Source organism: Bradysia coprophila, unplaced genomic scaffold, assembly GCF_014529535.1.
Source record: "Bradysia coprophila strain Holo2 unplaced genomic scaffold, BU_Bcop_v1 contig_94, whole genome shotgun sequence".
Classification (NCBI taxonomy): Eukaryota; Metazoa; Arthropoda; class Insecta; order Diptera; family Sciaridae; genus Bradysia; species Bradysia coprophila.
Window position 1 is genome coordinate 7,475,437 of NW_023504022.1, and position 17,137 is coordinate 7,492,573.

At 37.7% G+C, this 17,137-nt stretch overlaps 3 protein-coding genes across 4 annotated transcripts; all 3 read left to right on the forward strand.

The window, feature by feature from the left end:
* The first annotated feature begins 1,606 nt into the window (after positions 1 to 1,606).
* On the forward strand, positions 1,607 to 3,427 carry LOC119085207 (ankyrin repeat domain-containing protein 50-like). The gene is made up of 9 exons (XM_037195518.1): positions 1,607 to 1,808; positions 1,887 to 1,905; positions 1,965 to 2,002; positions 2,076 to 2,171; positions 2,245 to 2,331; positions 2,390 to 2,488; positions 2,663 to 2,761; positions 2,817 to 2,915; positions 3,223 to 3,427. The coding sequence occupies exons 1-9, from the start codon at positions 1,748 to 1,750 to the stop codon at positions 3,330 to 3,332; spliced, it is 708 nt and encodes a 235-aa protein (XP_037051413.1). The 5' UTR covers positions 1,607 to 1,747; the 3' UTR covers positions 3,333 to 3,427.
* A 4,394-nt stretch (positions 3,428 to 7,821) lies between these two features.
* Positions 7,822 to 15,501, forward strand: LOC119085208 (transcription factor p65-like). 2 transcript variants are annotated; one of them, XM_037195520.1, is made up of 4 exons: positions 7,822 to 8,161; positions 8,331 to 8,515; positions 8,584 to 9,169; positions 14,551 to 15,501. In XM_037195520.1, exons 1-4 carry the CDS (start codon positions 7,968 to 7,970, stop codon positions 15,437 to 15,439), a joined length of 1,854 nt encoding a protein of 617 aa, XP_037051415.1. In that variant the 5' UTR covers positions 7,822 to 7,967; the 3' UTR covers positions 15,440 to 15,501. The 2 variants fall into 2 exon arrangements, with proteins under 2 accessions (XP_037051415.1, XP_037051414.1); XM_037195519.1 differs by lacking the exons at positions 7,822 to 8,161; positions 8,331 to 8,515; positions 8,584 to 9,169 and adding exons at positions 13,202 to 13,548; positions 13,700 to 13,884 and having other exon boundaries at positions 13,953 to 15,501.
* Positions 15,502 to 16,398: 897 nt separating this feature from the next.
* On the forward strand, positions 16,399 to 17,134 carry LOC119085214 (TP53-regulated inhibitor of apoptosis 1-like). The gene is made up of 2 exons (XM_037195525.1): positions 16,399 to 16,722; positions 16,812 to 17,134. Exons 1-2 carry the CDS (start codon positions 16,576 to 16,578, stop codon positions 16,902 to 16,904), a joined length of 240 nt encoding a protein of 79 aa, XP_037051420.1. The 5' UTR covers positions 16,399 to 16,575; the 3' UTR covers positions 16,905 to 17,134.
* Positions 17,135 to 17,137: the final 3 nt, after the last annotated feature.

Below are 17,137 nucleotides of genomic sequence, written 5' to 3' on the forward strand. Positions count from 1 at the left end.
ATACAGTCAGCACGAGAAAAAATGTTCAAATGATCTGCCAACGCACCGTCCTTTATTCTTTCTCCATAAATTCTCATTACTTTCATTTGAAAAATGTGGAAATGAGAAAATGAAAAATCTGTCAAGAACGACAGTGCGTTGGATCTGCAAATTCTCTTGAGGTTTTTAGAATTTTTTTTTTGATGGTCGAGTGATTCTTTTGAAAAACAGCCTACCGAAATCGGACGCACTTTCCAGTGGAATTTTTTATATGTGCCCAGAAAGGTATTCGAATAGAAGCCAAATCCGTTTTCAAAAAAATTCTTCGAAGCTTATATGGTGATCAAAAACCGAAAACATGCACTTTTCTTACAGAAATTTCTCAAGGTACACGAAACGTTACATGGTCCGTGTGGGGTGTCATTAGGAAGGTAATTTGATGTTTTTTCAGGGCAAAAAGAGTCTTACGGAAGTTTGACAGCATCTACGATAAAATATGAGCACTTAAACATTTCAACTTCTCATATTTCATAGCAGATGCTTCCAAACCCCCAATAAGACTCTATTTGCAATACTCTCTCTCTCTCTCTCTCTCTCTCTCTAGCAAACAAAATCTCAGATCTCTGTGTCAAATTCACACCTTATTTCTTTGTATTCTACAAACACTATTCTACATTTTGACTGACTACCTCTCTGACTACACTGTAATTTACATGTAAATTGCAAAAGCTACTCGATTCTTTCACCACCTAGCTAGACAGAGAGAGTATTGCTAATTGCTTTGAAACAACATACAATTACCTTTCTAATGACACCCCACACGACCATGTACGGTTCGTGTACCCCGAGAAATTGCTATAAGAAAAGTGTAAGTTTTCAGTATTTTTCGGTTAAAAACTTCAACTGCACAATCTGAGTGTGGATGAATTTTAAACCCAATAAGACCCTATTTGCCCTGGAACTATATCTTAAAACGTTTGATCGCCAGTATATGGTTTCTACGTAGATGGAATCAGGGGTTTTGAAACTTAGTTTTTTCATGGTGCATATATATTGCAGTGTGTCGAATACTGTTCCAGGGTCTTAAATTGATACCTCTTGCAGCCAAGGCTACCCAAAGTTTACAGCCAAAGCCTTGTGTGTAGAAACTTGTAAAAATCAAAAATCAAAAACCTCCTCGAAACCAGTAAAGATCGACTTTTCAAACAGACACTACAATGAACAGATTCTTTAATCTATAACTAGAGCTCATCGATTAGGTTTGTCACTGTTGTCGATAGATGATAGCAAGCTGTTTCAACAAGCTGCTTTAAGTGTCGGAAAAACCCGAGAAGACATAAATGAAGACCCTTCTTTTCCGCCCTGAAACATGGCAATGTACATACGGCAAGCATCTGCCAAATAGAGTACTATTTTGTCTTAAAAAAATCGAACATTGTTTAGAGTGACAACACTTGTATGACTATGACTACACTACCAAGTTTCAGTACTTTATTGAGAGTAGCGTTCATACTTGAAGCGCGTTGGCGATACTCGTTTTGTTTTTGTAAGAGGTCAGTTCTAGAGATGATCTCGTCCCTTATCTCTAATGTTGTGAATACCTAGTCATGGGAGAAAAATGTGAATGCTGCATCATATTGATACTAGACTTCAGACAGTCACCACTACTGAATAGTTTACAAATTTTGCTACTATTGAAAGTGAGTTGTGCTATTTCGTTTTCTGTTTTGCGTAGTTTCTTCTGTAAACGATTTACGCTGCCTATGAAATGCATTTGATTGAGGTTTTCTTACTCTGCGTTGGATTTATCCTGGTCAGCGGATTTCAAGGTGGGATAAATGTTAAATAAAATTCAAATTTAGTTTATGCTTAAAACTCGCCTTGATTTTTAATTCTGATCTGTTTAGGTCGTTCGACCAGAGTTAGGTACGGATGAGTGTTCAGATTACAAATCCATCAATTAATTAAATTTCGAAAAATTTCAGCGTAAATATCGAGCCGCTACTTGAAAGTATACGAAGCGGTGGGTGCTACTGTTTAGTTACTTAAATTCCATTTTTTGTGTCACGATATTTCTTCCCTTGAATTTTTTTTAGAAAATTTAGCAAGTATTCAGCGACTGCTAAAAGACCAAAACTTGAACGTTGAAAACAGAAGAGGAGTGTCTCCACTCGGCTTAGCCGTTCAAAAAAGTAAACTACATTGGGCGCAAATTAAGGAATCAAACTTAAAATTTGAACAAAAATTTTATGTTTCCGATTTTAGATAACAAGGACATTGTGGATTTATTGATTCGAAATGGCGCCAGCGTAACCTACCCAAAGGGAATATTAAAAACTGCCGTTGAGCGTGGTAAATTTTAATACATAAGACCAATGAGACCTGAGACTTTACGTTGACCTTTTCCTAGGCAATGATAAAATTGTGGAATTATTAATCCAGAATGGGGTGAATGTCAACACAGTTGATTTTTTGGGAGAATCACCGCTACAATTGGCCTCTTATAAAGGTAAATAATTATCAAAATTTCAGTAGTCTGAGTATATTGATATGTTTTATTGTTTTAAGCCTTATTACTTGCTAGAACGGCATGTCGTAACTATGTTTGATTTTCAAACACTTTTCCAATATATAAATTTGCGGACAAACTAAAAATTTCAGTAAAATAAAATGAAACTTTTAGGATTCGAGAAAATCGTTGAAAAGTTGGTGAAAAACGGTGCTAGAGTGAATGATTCAGACGTAAGTGGGAAAACTGCGTTACATCAAGCGGCTTCATTTGGTAATAAAGATTGACTTAAATCGATAAATTAAAATGAAAATTGTGCACCTTCAAGGACGAGTGAGAGTTGCCGAACAATTGATTAGAAACGGAGCAAATGTTAATCAACAGGATAAAGAGGGCAAAACTCCTTTACACTACGCTGCTATTCACGGTATTTATCTTATTAATTGAATTGTTCCAAGAAACATGTATTGTGTCCACTGCCTTTGAGAAAATTATCGATAAAAGTCAATTTCGAGAAAATTCGAAATTTTTTCTAAAAAATTTCTCGATTTACTTTTTTACGGGAAAATTAAAGAAAATCTTAGAATGTCGAAGATATTTGAATATTTTTCTCGAATTTTCTTGATTTTCTCGGCTTTGTAAAAATTCGGAGAAATTCAAGAACATTTTTGTCAAAGGTAACAGTGGTATAGTGTCAGTGTGTACTAATCGGATTAATTCTTTTCTAATGTTAGGTCATGTCGACTTGACTGATTTATTAAGAAGAAGTGGTGCCGATATCGATATCGTGGATAATCGTGGCAGAACAGCATTGAATGACGCGCGTGCCAATCGTAAATTATAAAAACGAATTTGGAAGACCTTCAGATCCTTTAAAGTGATATGATAAGTGACATTTTAATAAACGATCATCATGAGCAAGTGTTCTAGTTGATATGATTGTATACTATTGCTAAACAAACGCTCTGTAAACAGGCAACAGACCAGATTATTTTTAACGGTCAAAAAACCTCTTATTTTCGCCCCACAGTGGGGACATAAAAAACTAAAACACATTCTGACTACCGCTTCGAATAGGCCCATAATTCAAATCGGTTCTGGTGCCTAGTATAACTAGCTTTTGTGTGAAGTTCTTTGATCCGAGGTGAAGCCGAGGTTAATAGTTACTTACGATGGATTCTTTTGAAAAACAGCCTGCCGAAATCGGACCGTTTTTTATGTGCCTAGACACGAATTGAACCCTAGAATCCAAAACCAAGCACTCTCTCGCACGAAAATGTGATTATTATTCCGAAGTACAATAAGTAATTGTAAGTAGAAGCTGATCCTCAGCCGGGTGTGGAAAGAAGCAAAGTTCTGAAAGAACCTCGGAAAGAAGTGCTTCAAATATAAAAATTAGGAGGTTCAACCACAGCACTGCTTCTAGCATGAGCATAGAAAATATTCGGAGGCTGCTAAAATAACAGTAGGCACTGCGTTTCTTTTGTAAAGATACAATACGAACAATAGAGAACTTTAGCAAATCACACAATAATGACAAAACCAATAATTTCCAACAATAACGAAAACGATATTGACACGGAAAAATTTTATCATTGTGAATGAGGCGGGATCGGTAAATATGTTCACAAATCATGGTGTGTTATGTGGTGGTAAAATTCAGACTTTAACAAAAATTAAATTCAAAAAGAAAAAATATTTTTTCGGGTGTTTATATAAACTGTGGCAATGCGATAGCTAGTAATTTCGCGCCGCGCATTTTGTATGACAAATGCCGGTATCCCAACTGAGATACACGCATTTTGTATCAGTGATACCGGTATCCCGAACTGGAAAGTGTCGATTTTCCTTTTATTTATACCGGGATACCGGTATCCCAATTGAGATACACACATTTTGTATCACGGATGCCGGTATCCCAACTGAGATACACGTATTTTGTATCGGAGATACCGATATCCCGACCTAGAAAATGTGGATTTTCCTTTGACTTATATCGAGATACCGGTATCCCTATTGAGATACACACATTTTGTATCACAGATGCCGGTATCCCGAACTGGAAAGTGTCGATTTTCCTTTTATTTATACCGAGATACCGGTATCCCAATTGAGATACACACATTTTGTATCACGGATGCCGGTATCCCAACTGAGATACATGTATTTTGTATCGGAGATACCGATATCCCGACCTAGAAAATGTGGATTTTCCTTTGACTTATATCGAGATACCGGTATCCCTATTGAGATACACGCATTTTGTATCACGGATGCCGGTATCCCGAACTGGAAAGTGGCGATTTTCCTTTTATTTATACTGGGATACCGGTATCCCAATTGAGATACACACATTTTGTATCACGGATGCCGGTATCCCAACTGAGATACACGTATTCGGTATCCCGACCTAGAAAATGTGGATTTTCCTTTTAGTTATACCGGCAGACCGGTATCCCAACTGAGATACACGCATTTTTTATCACTGATGCCGGTATCCCAACTGAGATACACGTATTTTGTATCAGTGATACCGGTATCCCGAACTGGAAAGTGTCGATTTTCCTTTTATTTATACCGGGATACCGGTATCCCAATAAGGGATGTGACACCCCTCTAACTAAAGGTGTTATCGTACAGCTCCTCAGTAGTGTATACTTTCGAACTAATTTATTTCACCGGAAACGTACACACATTTAAACTAAAGCGTTTCCGCTAAACCGTAGTTTTTAAGATTACCGCCGACATTTTATTTCTACTGGGTCATCCCTTTTGAACCTCACATCACACCAAACGACAATATTGTTGTTTGTTTACATGATTGGTCACCATAAATTTTTCATAAATTCGTTTGCTTTGATGAATATTTAAAGTAAACCGTTGATTGTAATGTTAGAAAAACACAAAAAGCACATTTCCGCACAAAATCTGATTTAAATCACATCGAAATCACCGAAATTATTACATTTTTCACAACCGACACTAAATTTTTGCTTTGGTGATTTGACGTTTCAAAAACAGTACTCATGTTACGATTAACGACTTTAACGACGATTCTCTTCGTTAAACCATATTCGACTAAGTTCAAGGTGGATGTGATTTGGGTGTGAAATTGAGTGGGAAGTGCTATTTTCATCGATTTTCTTTTTGTAAAATCTTTTAAATATGACAATATTATGAGAATACCCGATGTACGACTTTCTTATTTTTCGTATTTCTGCTGATATTTGACAAAAAATCGCGAAAAGAATCGATTAGTCCCTCCCTTATTGAGATACACGCATTTTGTATCACAGATGCCGGTATCCCAATTGATATACACGCATTTTTTATCACTGATGCCGGTATCCCAACCAAGATACACGCATTTTCGTATCAGAGTTACCGGTATCCCATACGGCAGTGTATAGAAAAGTTCAACCCGAAAGATTATATTTTTCTATTTGAATTTAATTTTTGTTAAAGTACTTTCACAAGAAAGTTGGAATTCTACCACTGCGTAACACACCATGATTTGTGAACAACTGGTCTCATTCACAATGATAAAATTTTTCCGTGTCAATATCGTTTTCGTTATTGTTGGAAATTATTGGTTTTGTCATTATTGTGTGATTTGCTAAAGTTCTCTAATCCTAAGCGGTAGATCCTTATCACAAAATCCTCCAAATTTGACACTTTCCAATTCAGTGTTCATGCTAGAAACAGTGGTGCGGGTTCAACGCATGCAGTATTGACTTTCATTACAATGCTTGCAACAGATGCAGATACGCGGATTACACACGACGTTTCATACAAAAAATTCACCACGCCATACAAATTCAATTTTGGTGAATTTGTTTGTATGGAAAAGGTGTGTTCCCGCGTATCTAATAAAATTCCGATCTGTGTGACCTCCCCAAAGTATACAGCCTTGGTATTGAAGGTCTTTACTAGCAGGATTCGCAAATACTAGAAGTTCGCAGTGTTCGTATATACGTCAGTTAAGCCAAAGTATATAAACACTGAAGGTAATGCAGACCCTCAACGGATCAGAGAAATTACGGATCCAAACTTTCAGTTGAATTCATTTTCGTATGTTGTCTAACTTAGACTTGTGCAACATGACGGCCCTAAATCCTTCCAATTCACCACTAAATACAACTTGACGCAAACGAATTTTATATGTGTCCAACATAACGTCGCTTAATCGTTCCAGATTCACCACTAGATGTAACTTGACGCAAACGAATTCAATACGTGTGTAACATGACGGAGCTAAAATTCACCTGAAAGTTTGGATCCGTGTGTAACTGCGGATTTGCATTACCTTCAGTGTTTATATACTTTGAGTTAAGCAACATACCATTAGGTTTGTCTGTAACTGTAAACACAAACGACAGCGATTTCATCCATGTACTTATTTTGGCGACAATCATCATGGGAGGTGAACTTTTTGTATGAAAATACGCCATCTCGGAGAGTGTCATAGTATGTTACCACTGAAGGTAATGCAGATTCACAAAAAGACACAGTGCTCAAGGCCGTAAACTTTGGAGAGGTGACGTGAATACCAAGGTATATAAACATACGCAAACCCCTCAGATAATAACAAGAAATACGTATCCAAACTTTCGGGTGAATTTCCTATGTCGCTAATACCCGAAAGAATGCATACGCACGTTCTTGCGAATTTGCATTTGCCGGCGCAACGCCATCTCTTATCATTTCTCTGGAATTACATTCAGTGTTTATATACCTTGGTAAATACAGATACGAGAGTGACACACCTCAATTAACGATAAAATGGCGTCAACTCCTGTCATGATTCTCGTTTCCGTGATGATGGTTATGATGTGGTGACATTTTTTTATAGGTAAAATCGTCAGAAGTGGTACTCTAATAAAGCCTAATAAACGAGCAATCTACTTCCCCAAAGTTTCAAGCCTTGGTGACAGGGGAACATACCAGAAATAAGACAGAAAATCTTACTCATTGATAAGTAAATACAAAATACCACAAGCCCGACTCATTGTCCACGGTATCATCATAACAGTCCCGATAAAAATACTTACTGACTAAAAGGATTGTTCCAAAGCTATATAAAATGTCAAACATCAGCAATATTTTATATGAAACGCGATCTCTATGGTTGAAATCGTGTTCGCTCGGCCAGTGAAAATTCGAATATCGCGACATAACATTTTCTGAATTGACAGCACCGTTTTATCCACCATTATGTCAAATAAACTATAATGTTTGTTTTAGTTACCGGTAGGAGCGCTATCATCACCTGTTATGACATAAGATTCAATGTTACCAACATTAGAAACTTTCAGTTGTTTTGTTATCTTAATTGGTTTACATTTTTCTTCAGAGTCGGACGTTCAGATGGTCATTGAAACTTTTGAAAAATAGTCCGAATGAGAACATAAACAACGATTTTAATCAGTTTTTAATCAAGTGTCTTTTAACAAGGCGTTTCTAGTAAAAGAATAAGAACATGAGTAAGAAAGTTGTTGTGGAAATCGTCGAACAACCAAAATCGGTTGAACGATTCCGTTACGAATCGGAAGGAAGAACAAATCGTTCGAAAATACCCATGACGCCAAGAACATACGCTTCTATTCGAGTTCTAAATTATACTGGGCCGGTGACTGTTGTAGTCTCATGCGTAACTACCGAGAAACCTTACAGGTAAGACATTATAGAATTAAACAAAACGACGCTGCATAAAACTCCTCCAGACGAGGACTCTTTTTCGTTTGGATAGTAATCGTTTAATGATTGGATAATACTGAAATCGATTTAGAAATTCATTATTTAGAGCGATCGACAACTTTTTAAACAAATTATTTTATTCCAGGCAGCATCCAAATGTACTTGTCGGAGAAGATTGCAAGAGAGGAGTCTGCACGGTATCATTCAAAACCGACGAATCAGATCCAACTGTCTATTCATTCAATAATATGGCAATACAATGCATCAAAAAAGGCGATATAGAGCAGGTTCTGACCGAACGTCAGAAATGCAATGTCGATCCTTTCAAAAGTAATTTAAATTCTTTTTTCTAATCAAGGACGCACCAGACGTAATAACTAACTTTAACAATGTTTCAGCTGGATTCGCACATAAGAAGGATAAAACCTTTCGAACAGGCGTGCGTTTGTGTTTTCAAGTATTCATCCGATCAGGCGACAAGTTAAAACCGATATATCCGGTATACCCCATCGTATCGGACATCATTCGTGGCAAAGACAGTTTAGAAATTTCTGACATTAGCGACACAACGAGCCCAACCACTGGCGGAAAGAAAATCATTGTCTTTTGCAGTAAGGTCTCGCAAGGGGACATCAAGGTTCGGTTTTATCGTCAAAACGAAAATACTATGGTCGAATGGGAAGCCTGGGTGCAAAAGCCGATTCTTGTTCATCGACAAGCCGCCATTGTCTTCGAAACACCAGCGTATGCCACACACGACATAATCGAGCCAGTTGATGTGCTTTTTGAGTTAGTCAGACCTTCGGATGGCAGACGTAGCGAACCGGTACGTTACTTCCGATATGTTCCCGATCCAATGAACGTTTTCAATTTAATTAGGAAAAAAGAGCAGAAAATTACCCAAAGCGAAGTGCTCTTTAAGTATATTCAGCAGAAGGGAGATGAGAAACAAAGCTTTGCCAAGACGGAACAACTAAACTTCAAGCCCAATATTCCTCCAATGGTCCCCAATATTCCTCCAATGGTCCCCAATATTCCTCCAATGGTCCCCAATATTCCTCAAATGGTCCCCAATATTCCTCCAATGGTCCCCAATATTCCTCCAATGAACCCCAATGTTCCTTCAATGAACCCCAATGTTCCTTCAATGAACCCCAATATTCCTCCAATGAGTCCCAATATTCCTCCAATAAACACTAATATTCCTCCGATGAACGCCAATCAACGTTCCGACACTTGCACCACTACCAGACCACCAGCAAAGCAATCAAATCTCATTTCGAATTTGTATCGGCATGATCAGGCTCCGATTAACGGCCAAAATGTCCCCCATCAGCCTACACATTTTGACAACCGAAGTTTTTCACACAACCATATTCAGCACCCCACTGCACAAAGTGTTCGATGTCAATATGGTGGTGAACGACCACAAATGCATTTAGCTCAACCCTTGCATCCGCAAGTAAATCAACAGCAGCATCATCAACATGAACACTACCAGCATCAGCAAGAACACTACCAGCATCAGCAAGAACACTACCAGCTTCAGCAGGAACACTACCAGCATCAGCAGGAGCAGAATTACAGTCAATCAAATTTTCATGGAATGTATGCAAATTCTGGATATGGTGGAACGTATCTATCGAGTGCTGCAAATACTGGATATGGTGTAACGTATCAATCGAGCGCTGCACCATACTGTCCAATTCCCAGTTTTTATACAGATCACGGACAGATCATGTACGCAAATAACTTCGCCCCTGAAGGTAACATTGAAAATCCGAGCAATACCCTCCATCCATTATTGATTCAGTAAATTACTTTGTTGCATGTTGTTTACTTCACGTCTATGTTATGTAAATAAATTTGTGTTGAATGTAAGACCAATCTGTTTGTTGAATGTGATGCCGATCACGATGGGAGTTTCAGAATTAATGGTTCCTCATATCACAAAACGCAGTCGTGCAGTTAGAGTAAAACCGTTCAGTTTTCTATCAACACTGATGAATATATTTTTTAAGTCAGACCGAGTACGAAGGTGGCGAATGAGCACTGCCTGTCGTGCAAATTAAGTTATTTCTTGTATTCCTTAAAGCCCCGACTTTTCTACTGTACCTCAATAATTGGTTGAAACTCTTCAGCATTGGAATGATTCTACTATTTAAGACTTGAGTCATAATTTTACAATGTCATAATGAAGCTTCAGAAATTTTTGAAATAAGAACTGACGGAATGTTCCAACCTGATCAATCTAAAATGACACAATAAGAAGGCGTCTGTAATTTTAATGGGAGACTTTACATTTTTGAGAACAATAGAAATAATTTCGTATGCAAATTACGGCAGAAGCAAGTGGAATCATCATTTGTCATGTCTTGGGCATAAATTTAAGATTTTTTCTCATAATTTACGCCCTCAGCATGAAAAGTTGTATACTCACCCGTTGTAGACGGTTGATTTTAGGCACTTTCGCTTGTCGCCCTCACTTTGTTCGGGCTACAACTCATGACATTGCCTAAATCTACCATCCACGACAGATACGTAAATAAATATTACGTAACCTCTATGGACAGCTAAAGCTCAAAACACACGGGGGCACAATTAGTTTAGGATCTTCTTCAATTTTTTTTTACTCAACCCAAAAGAAATGGTTGTTGAAGAAAACACAATCTCCAATAATTCACTGAATTCCTTCCTCTATTTTAAAATTTTCACTTTAATTTGACAATATTTACAGTTTGTTTTTAGTTAAGATCATTTAGGGTTCGTACGGTTTTATTTATATCATCGATTTCGACGAAACAAAACACAAGCAACGTCATAAAATGTCAGACCATATAGAGTTATAGAGTGTAACTCTATGTGTCAGACAATAAACCATGCAACACAACGAGTATAATTCTATATATCTGTTCAAAGGCCATACGAATTGTCAAATTACTGTCAAATTTCATCCATAGAGACATAGCGGACATAGCATCATCCAAAATTTATATGAAAACCGTTCTCTGTGGATGAAATCGTGTTTTTTTCGGCCAGTGAAAATTCGTGCTTACGGTGTACTTAGAATAAACTGTAGGGAAATAATGTTTTGAAACTAAAGATCAAACGTAATAGATTTCTTATTACATTTCTAGTACATTCGACTTAAATTTGCTATGTATTTTTTTTGCATAGTGTTATGATGAAAGAGAAGACGATATTTTGACAGGTACCAAAGGCAAGTTAAAATAAACTGGTCTTCTGTCCTCTAGTTCTCAACGTACCACGTTGAAAGAGAAGCAAATACTTTGACAAGTACCCCAAGGCAAGTTATAATAACTAGTCTTTGGTTTTCTCGCTCTGATCATCAATGAAAGTATAAACCAGGTATGGTCTATTCATACAAACCGGAGGACATAGCTATTTCATATAAACAATCTCATCTCTCATGAGAGGTGAGTTTCTTTATATGAAATCGCTATGTCCTCCGCCCCATACAAAGTTTGACATTCGACCATACCTTGTTTTGACGTTCATTGCTGATCGTAACAGTCTATAAACTGACTTCACTGCAATCAAGGCTTTAAACTTTGAAGCCCCTTGACTGCAATGACATTTCATGTATATTTGAACACTTGAACACTTGAAAATAGAGCGCAAAGAATGCAGTACTGCATCTTTATTTAAAAGAAAGTCTGTTCATATCGGATTTGCTAACACAGAATACTAACATTATTCACAACATATTGAAAATATTTAGGTTGATATTTTTGCTTTCAAATCAATTAATCAATTATTTGATGTAAAATTCGCAATGAATCTTTCAGAGTTGATATCAAAATTTTCAAGGTTCTGAAAGACAACTTCGTAAGTTGTAGTCCGAACGAAGCGAGAGCAAAAAAGCGTAACTTCCTAAAATAAACCGTCCACAACAGTTTGTATATACAATGTATATTATACATCCAACTTGCTGAGGGTCTGATTTTAGTCGAGTCCAACGCACTTCAAGCGTGACTAGTAATCTAAATAGATTACTGAAACTGGACAGAGTATCAAACAAATTTTGGCACTGTAAAAAAATGTGTGAATTTTTTTCATACAAAATAGTACTATATTTGGCAGCTGTCACTCGAAGATCTTTTGCTTGAAGTGCGTTGTAAAGTCTCGAGATATTGGCGTAACCCCCACCAAAATCGTTGAATCGTCAGAAAATTAAATTCTGAACCGAAGTCTTCTTGGTCGTCAATTTGTAGAAAATACAGGGTGGTCCATGTGTTCTGTCAAAGCTGTCATAGCCAGAGTGTCACAAAAAGACTCCTTAGTGGTCAATTTCGATTCCTAGTCGAATTTCAATGAAATTGTTTCGTCCATAGACATAACCTCATCAATATTTATATGAAATCGGATCTCTATGGATGAAATCGTGTTCGGCCAGTGAAAATTCGTATATCGAGCCATAAGTTTTATGAATTGGCAGACGCGTCGTTATGTCAAATCGACGGCAGATTGTTTGTTTAGTACCGGTATAGTTGCATCAGAAGCGTTAGTAACACCTGTTATGACAGATTCAATGTTAACAACATTAGTAACGTTCAGTTGTTTTCTTATCTCTTAATTGGTACAAATGTCTCTTCATAATCAGAAGTTCAGATGGTCATAGAAACCAAGGTTCTGAAAGAACAGGTTATGACTTTCAAGTTGATCACGAAGGCGGTGACATCAATATTTTCATGTTTTTTTTTCAAGATGACTTTTCCAAGGTTTTGTTAAACACACTCATTACAGATTGCGTGAAAAGTCAACTTTCTGAAAATATATTTTTTTTTAAGTTTTCTTTTCGAACAATCTTTAATGAGTGTGTTTAACAAAACCTGTCTAAATTGTCAAAATTTGTGTTTCACCCGCCTTAGTAAGTGTATTAACCTGTTCTTTCAGAACCTTGGGACTTTTCACCCTTTTCCCCTAATCACACATCATGGAATGAGTGCGTTTAACAAATTTGACACCAGCTTTTGTGAGTGTATTAAACTGTTCTTTCAGAACTTTGATTGAAACTCTTGTGAAAATTAGCAAAGTTCTTTCAGAACCTTGAAAATTAGTCCTAACGAGAACATAAACAACGGGTGTGATTTTGATCAGTTTTTAATCAAGTGACTTTTAACAAGGCGTTTCTAGTAAGAGAACATGAGTAAGAAAGTTGTTGTGGAAATCATTGAACAACCACTATCGGTTGATCGATTCCGTTACCCATCAGAAGGAAGAACGAGTCGTTACACCAAAATACCAATGACTCCAAGAACGTACGCTTCTATTCGAGTTCTAAATTACACTGGGCAGGTGACTGTTGTAGTTTCATGCGTAACTACGGAGAAACCTTACAGGTAAGACCTTACAGAATTCTTTCATTCGTAAAATAATAAGTACCCCGTTTGCGGGTTTTTTGTTGCTCGAAGAGTGTAATGTTTGAAATTGAATTTGAAATTCATTATTTAGAGCGATCGACAAATTTTTAAACAAATTATTTTATTCCAGACAGCATCCAAGCATACTTGTCGGAGAAGATTGCAAGAGAGGCGTCTGCACGGTAGTATTCAAAACCGATGAATCAGATCCAACTGTCTATTTATTCAATAATATGGCAATACAATGCATCAAAAAAGGCGATATGGAGCAGGTTCTGACCGAACGTGAGAAATGCAACGTCGATCCGTTCAAAAGTAATTTAAATTCTTTCTTCAAATCAAGGACATACCAGACGTAATAACTAACTTGAACAATGTTTCAGCTGGATTCGCACATAAGAAGGATAAAACCTTTCGAACAGCCGTGCGTTTGTGTTTTCAAGTGTTCATCCGATCAGGCGACAAGTACAAACCCGTATATCCCATCGTGTCGGACATAGTTCGTAGCAAAGACAGTTTCGAAATTTTAGACATTAGCGACACGACGAGCCCAACCACTGGTGGAAAGAAAATCATTGTCTTTTGTAGTAATGTTACGAAAGGGGACCTCAAGGTACGGTTTTATCGTGAAGACGAAAATGGGATGCTCGAATGGGAGGCCTGGGTGCAAAAGCCGATTATTGTTCATCGACAAGCCGCTATTGTCTTCGAAACACCAGCGTATGCCACACACGACATAAGCGAACCAGTCGTTGTGCTGTTTGAGTTAGTCAGACCTTCAGATGACAAACGTAGCGACCCGGCACGTTACTTCCGATATGTTCCCGATCTAATGAACGTTTTCAATTTAATTAAGAAAAAGAAGCAGAAAATTACCCAAAGCGAAGTGCTCTTTAAGTATATTCAACAGAAGGGAGATGAGAAACAAAGCCTTACCAAGACGGAACATTTAAACATCAAGCCCAATATTCCACCAATGGTCCCCAATATTCCTCCAATGGTCCCCAATATTCCTCCAATGAACCACAATATTCCTACGATGAACGCCAATCAACAGTCCAACACATGCACCACTGCCAGACCACCAACAACGCAATCAAATCTCGTGTCTAATTTTGATCGGCATGATCAGGCTCCGATCAATGGCCAAAGTGTCCCACATCAGCCAACACATTGTGACAACCGAAGTTTTTCACATAATCATACTCAGCGCAACAGTGCGCGAAGTGATCGTTGTCAATATGGTGGTGAACGACCACAAATGCAACCCTTGCATCCGCAAGTCAATCAACCTCATCACAGCCGCCATCAGCATAGTCCACTTCAATTGCAGCCATCAAATATCGAGCCAATGATTACCGATCAATTGCGATCGCGGAACAGTAATGCAGTTAATCCGTCACATTGTCAATTACAACAGCAAAATATTTTCTCGGAATACCAACCTTTAAGTAATCATCAAATGCATCCGTCACATGGCCAATCACAACCGCAACACATTCACTCGAAGTTCCAAGGCTCAACCAATCACCAAGTGCAATCACACAATACTAGTCAATCCTTTCACCTGGCTACAAATTCAAGACAACCTCAATTTAATAGTTATCTTCAGCAGCAGGAGCATCGTCACCATCATCAGCAGGAACACCACTTCCAGCAGCTGGATCAGCAGCAGCACAGTCAATCAAATTTTCATGGAATGTCTGCAAATCCTGGTTTTGGCGGAACGTATCTATCGAGTGCTACACCATACCGTCCAATTCCCAGTTTTTATACAGAGCATGAACAGAACGTGTTCGCAAATAACTTCGTCCCTGACGGTAACATTGACAATGCAAGCAATACCCTCCATCCATTATTGATTCACTAAATTACTTTGTTGAATGTTTACTTCACGTCTATGTTATGCAAATAAATGTGGGTTAAATGTAAGACCAATCTGTTTGTTGAAAGTGATGCCGATCATGATGGGAGTTTTAGAGTGAATGGTTCCTCATATCACAAAACGCAGTCGTGCCGTTAGAGCAATACCCGCAAAACCATTCAGTTTTCTACTGATGAAAAGACCGAAAATGTGTTTTGAGCCTGACCGAGTCCGGATACATGACTAAATCAAATCCTTAAAGCTCCGACTGTGCTACTGTATCTCAATATTTAGTTGAAACACTTGGAAAGATTCTGCTATTTAAGACTTAAGTCATAATCTTAGTGCAGCGATTGTAATGCATGAACACAGCACTGCTTCTAGCATGAACATAGGAAATATTCGGAGGCTGATGAAATCACAGTAGGCACTACGTTAGTTTTGAAAGGATAGTCGACTTGTTTTCGTTGTATAAGTTAAAACATACAAACAATCCTAAGCGGGGGCTCTTATCGCTAAAGCCTATAAATTTGACACTTGTCAATTCAGTGTTCATGCTAGGAACATTGCTGTGGCATGACACAATAAGAAACGAGTGGCAACATTATTTTCCGTTCACGTCGAGTTTCAATTCCGAACAAAACCAACTTATCATTTCTCTGATCTCTACGGACAGCCGAACGTTGCATAAAGTCCTTACAATTACTAGGTCCTGAATTTTTAGTACACAAGGTCCTGTTCTTTCAGATTCTGACACTAGGACAATCAACATATTGAAGTTGACAATTTTTATACAAATGTCGTGGCTAAGAAGGTCAGGGAATATCATCTGGGAAATGACAATGAACGACAATGTTTCCAACGGCAATATTTAAATTTTTGCGCCAAAAATTTACCTTTTAAAAAATATGCATTTTCCATGTGTATCGAACCCTGCACATGACCTGTCACTGCCAACAGCTGGGAACTCAGCTGATGAAATTGTTTCAGCAATAAAATTGTGTTTTGCATCACACATTTTCTTTCCATTCAATTGTAACTGAAGTGAATTAAAAATCGAAAACAAAATCGATCAACTCGAACTGGTTACACCAAATCAACCGGATAAATAACTCAGAGCCACTTTTGTGTTCGTACATACCATGAACAGCATCGGCGAAAATTGCAACGAACTGAAGAAGCAATACGACACCTGCTTCAATTCATGGTTTGCGGAAAAGTTTCTGAGAGGAAAAACGGACGATACGATGTGTGCACCTCTATTCAAAATCTACCAGCAGTGCGTTAAGGTAAATTGAATCAATTGAATGAGTGGAGTGATTGGCTGATTCAGTACACTGGCGATGACTAATACTTTGTCCAAAATATTGTCCACTAGGATGCTATGCGAGATCAGAACATCGAGTTCAAGGAAATCGATTCGGATCACTTAGGATCGGATAAGGAATACAAAGCGCCACCATCAAGCTGACCGATTCCATGCTGGGCTCTTCAATAAACCGTTTTAAGTTAAAGACTTTAGTGTTTGATGTGTTGCGAACCGAAGTGAAACTTCAGCAGTTCACAATATTGGATATTAATAGTAGTCGTTGTATGCAAAGTGTTTAATTGCCATTCCAGTGCGAAGAAGGGAAAAATGGAATTTTTTGTTGTTGATGGAAGACAAAGTGGTGTAGCCGCAAATTATAAATAGAAAAAAAACTT

Excerpts from the sequence above, each read along its gene's own strand:
- LOC119085214 (XM_037195525.1), top strand. The coding sequence starts at position 16,576 with ATGAACAGCATCGGCGAAAATTGCAACGAACTGAAGAAGCAATACGAC. Across the intron at positions 16,723-16,811 it reads TCTACCAGCAGTGCGTTAAG|GATGCTATGCGAGATCAGAA; the intron begins GTAAATTGAATC and ends ATTGTCCACTAG.
- LOC119085208 (XM_037195519.1), top strand. The coding sequence starts at position 13,352 with ATGAGTAAGAAAGTTGTTGTGGAAATCATTGAACAACCACTATCGGTT. Across the intron at positions 13,549-13,699 it reads ACTACGGAGAAACCTTACAG|ACAGCATCCAAGCATACTTG; the intron begins GTAAGACCTTAC and ends ATTTTATTCCAG. Across the intron at positions 13,885-13,952 it reads CAACGTCGATCCGTTCAAAA|CTGGATTCGCACATAAGAAG; the intron begins GTAATTTAAATT and ends ACAATGTTTCAG.
- LOC119085207 (XM_037195518.1), top strand. The coding sequence starts at position 1,748 with ATGCATTTGATTGAGGTTTTCTTACTCTGCGTTGGATTTATCCTGGTC. Across the intron at positions 2,003-2,075 it reads ACTTGAAAGTATACGAAGCG|AAAATTTAGCAAGTATTCAG; the intron begins GTGGGTGCTACT and ends AATTTTTTTTAG. Across the intron at positions 2,172-2,244 it reads CGGCTTAGCCGTTCAAAAAA|ATAACAAGGACATTGTGGAT; the intron begins GTAAACTACATT and ends TTCCGATTTTAG.